A 4002-nucleotide genomic window follows, 5' to 3' on the forward strand; every position below is an offset into this window, starting at 1 on the left:
TCAAGCATTATATGATGGGGATGATGATCAAACAAGATCGTTTCGACGTTATACTCGAGTATACAATGCAGCCAATGTTTTTACAAGTCTTGGTGCTACATTGGATCCAAGAGTACTAAAGGGAACCAGCTCTAAACCATTTATTATCTATGGGGAATTACGACATCGAACAGGATCACTTCTACCACATCCAGGTCAGGATGCGACTTATGCTCAGTTGTACATTTATGATCCTGATTCAACTTCAGAAGTTCGAAATCATAGAAATCCTCACTTACGAAGGGATGTTCTCAAAACTATTCAAGATAGTTTGTTGCAAGTTAATGCATTTGTAGACAAATTTTGCCAGGCTCATGCAATTTTGAATCAATTAGCCTTCACTGGACAAAATCTACCTGCTCATCTTCACTACAGTTCAGCAACAGACCGATGACGGTATAACCTACCAACTGCTGATGAAATTGCAATTGTGATACCAGGTGATGGAACTGAGGTTACTGGGATGAGAGATGTTGTTTTACATCTACAGGGAAATAATGAACTGATGCAAATTAATGAATGTCACCTAGCGTATTTGCCATTGCATTATGTTTTATTATTCCCATATGGTGAGATCGGATCAGAACCTGAGTTGAAATTGTGGGACGTTAAACATGATCGGCCTTCAACTGATCGACTTACTCAAATGGATTTTTGTAGTTATCATTTGTTTGAGCGACCTACAGAGTATTCAACAATTTTGAGAGGTGGAAAACTATTCCAAGAGTTTTTGGTAGATGCTTGGGTTGCAACTGAGCAAAATTGGTTGACGTACTATAAGCTTAATAAAAAAAAAATTCGCGTTGAACTTTACCAAGATTTAAGCGATATTGATCTAGATGACTTGCAACCTAATCAAATTGGTCAAAGGTTTATTTTGCCATCTTCATTTACTGGTAGTCCTAGACATATGTTTGAAATCTTTCAAGATTCAATGGCTATCACGCGATACAACCAGCACCCAGATATTTTTCTCACCATGACTGCAAATCCCAATTAGCCAGAAATTACTTCAGCATTATTACCATACCAAAAAGCTATTGATCGTCCTGATTTGATTGCCCGTGTTTTTGAGCTAAAAAGAAAGTGTTTGATGAAGGAGATAGAGACAAACAAAGTGTTCGGTAATAAAGTTGCACGTGTTTTTACAATTGAATTCCAAAAATGAGGCCTACCACATATGCATGCGCTTCTCTTTCTTAAAGGTCCAAACAAAATTCGAACATGTGCTCAAGTAGACAAATTAGTTTGTGCAGAATTTCGAGATCCAAAAGATGATCCTACACTTTTTGAAACTGTCAAGTGTTGCATGATACATGGACCATGTGGTGCTCGAAATCCCCAAGCACCATGTATGAAAAATGGTAGATGTACTAAAAAATACCCTCGAATCTTTGTAGAATCAACAACTATGGACCAAGATGGATATCTAATCTATCGTCGTCGTAATAGTGGTCAAGTATATACTATGAGAGGACATGAAGTTGATAACAGGGATGTGGTACCATACAATGCATATCTTGCTAAACAGTTAAACTGTCATATAAATGTAGAAGTATGTGCTGGAGTGAGATGTGTTACGTATATGCATAAGTATATTTACAAGGGTTATGATCACACAACAATGATTTTGGGATTGATTAATGAGATCCAACAATATCTTGATGCGAGGTATATTGGACCACCAGAAGCTGCTTGGCGAATATTTGGTCATCATTTGCATGCAGAGATGCCAACAGTTGTTCGCTTGGCACTTCATCTACCTAGAATGCATTGTGTTCTTTTCAATCCTAATGACTCATTGGAAATGATTCTTTCTAGAGCTGCGCAACAAAAATCGACTCTTACTGGTTTTTTTTATTATTGTGCTTCAAATGAAAATGAATGCCAATTCACTTACCAAGAATTTTTGTAACATTTTGTTTGGCTCAGGTCAGAACATAGATGGAAACCAAGAGAACATGGATATGCAATTGGTAGAATGTACTTTGCTAGCCCTAACTGTGGTGAAAGATTTTATCTGCGTTTGTTGTTAATTGTTGTCAAAGGGCCAAGATTGTTTCTATGTTTACGTACAGTTAACAATGTTTTACATGAGACGTTTAAATCAGCATGTGTTGCAAGAGGACTCTTAGAAGATTATGAAGAATGGATACAGTGCCTGAAAGAGGCTGTAGTTATGATAACCGGATATCAATTGATGAGATTGTTTTGTATTATTCTGACCCAATGTTTTCCACTACAACCACAGGCGTTATGGAATCAATTTTCAATGCATATCTGTGATAATCTTGCACATAAACTTCGTACATTGTTTGCCATTTCTAACCCAACTGAGGCTCAAATTGAAGATTATGGTTTGTGTCTTTTGAATCAAATGCTTTAAGAATCAAGAAAGAGTTTAATTGACTTCCCGTCCATGCCACAACCTACAGCAAATTGGAGTGCAACAGTTGGTAACCGATTGATATTCGAACATCAACAACTACAGAATGAGGCACAACAGACAGATGTGCAAATTACTATTGATCACCTCAATAATGGACAACAAACTGCTTATAACGCAATCCCTTCTTCAGTCTTTGAAAGTAAAATGACTATTTTCTTTTTGAATGGGGGTGTCGGAACAGGGAAAACATTTTTGTACAATACGATTGCATTAAAATGCCGCAGCCATGGCTTCATCTGGAATTACTTCATTACTATTAGTAGAAGGTTGCACTGCATATTCAACATTTTCCATTCCATTGGATGTCTTAGAAAATTCAGTTTGTGGGTTTAGCAAGCAATCATTACAGGCTGAATTGTTTAGAGAAACAAAACTCATAATTTGGGATGAAGTTCCTATGCAACATAGACATTGTGTTGAGGTGGTTGATCGCATACTTCGAGATATTTGTGATTGTAAAAAGTCATTTGGGGGTATCACTGTTGTTCTTGGTGGAGACTTTCAACAAATCTTACCAGTTATAACCAAAGGAGTTCGTGAGCAAATTGTGAATGCATCATTGAGACACTCTGTTTTGTGGAAGGATCTACATGTTTTATCTTTAGATTCGAATATGCGCTTGAATCATGCAAACCTTGGAAATGCTATTTTTACAAAATTCTTGACGAAGGTAATACTCATTTGAACTTTGATTATACCATTTGAGGATACTTTGATTACACCATTTTTTTTAATTTATTTTATTTTATTTATTAGGTTGGAACCAATCCACAAGAAATCATTAAAATTCCATCAACAATACACAAATGCCAAGATCTAAAGGAATTACTCTTAGCAGTTTATCCACAATTGGATGTGGCAAATACATCAACCCCATCATTCTTAACGGAACGTACAATTCTTTCTGCACGAAATGATGATGTCAGTGCTATCAATATTGCTACGTTGAATATTTTTCCAGGGAATACATATACATATCTTGCTGCAGATAAGATGACTGAAGATGATGACAATGATCCTTTCATTACAAACAGATATCCTGATGAGTTTTTAAATTCATTGGATCCTCCTGGGCTACCAGCTTTTAAGGTAGAGTTGAAAGTGGGTTGTCCTACAATGTTATTAAGAAACATTGCACCGAAAGATGGACTGTGTAATGGCACAAGATTGATGGTATCAAGGTGCGATACTCGCATAATTGAAGCTCGAATCTTAACTGGAGAAAAGTTTGACAATTTGGCATTTATACCAAGGATATGATTGACTCCGTCTTCTACAGAAATGCCTTTCCGAATAACAAGATGTTAATTTCTAGTTCGATTGGCATACGCCTTGACTATTAACAAATCTCAAGGACAATCTGTGAAATTTGTTGGGGTTGATTTGTGTACACCTGTTTTTAGTCATGGGCAACTATACGTGGCAGTATCTAGATGCACATCTTTTGATCGTATAAGTATCCTCCTCCCCAATGATAAGCCAGATTCCACTACAAATATTGTTTACCCTGAAGT

At 36.6% G+C, this 4002-nt stretch overlaps 1 protein-coding gene across 1 annotated transcript; it reads left to right on the top strand.

The window, feature by feature from the left end:
* The first annotated feature begins 1450 nt into the window (after positions 1 to 1450).
* Positions 1451 to 3748, top strand: LOC145819348 (uncharacterized). Its single transcript, XM_082913329.1, has 5 exons — positions 1451 to 1889; positions 1972 to 2063; positions 2531 to 2627; positions 2713 to 3158; positions 3245 to 3748. Exons 1-5 carry the CDS (start codon positions 1451 to 1453, stop codon positions 3746 to 3748), a joined length of 1578 nt encoding a protein of 525 aa, XP_082769455.1.
* Positions 3749 to 4002: the final 254 nt, after the last annotated feature.

The sequence above is a fragment of the Camellia sinensis genome, chromosome 2 (genome assembly GCF_055761805.1).
Source record: "Camellia sinensis isolate YWXY chromosome 2, ASM5576180v1, whole genome shotgun sequence".
NCBI classification, from domain to species: Eukaryota; Viridiplantae; Streptophyta; class Magnoliopsida; order Ericales; family Theaceae; genus Camellia; species Camellia sinensis.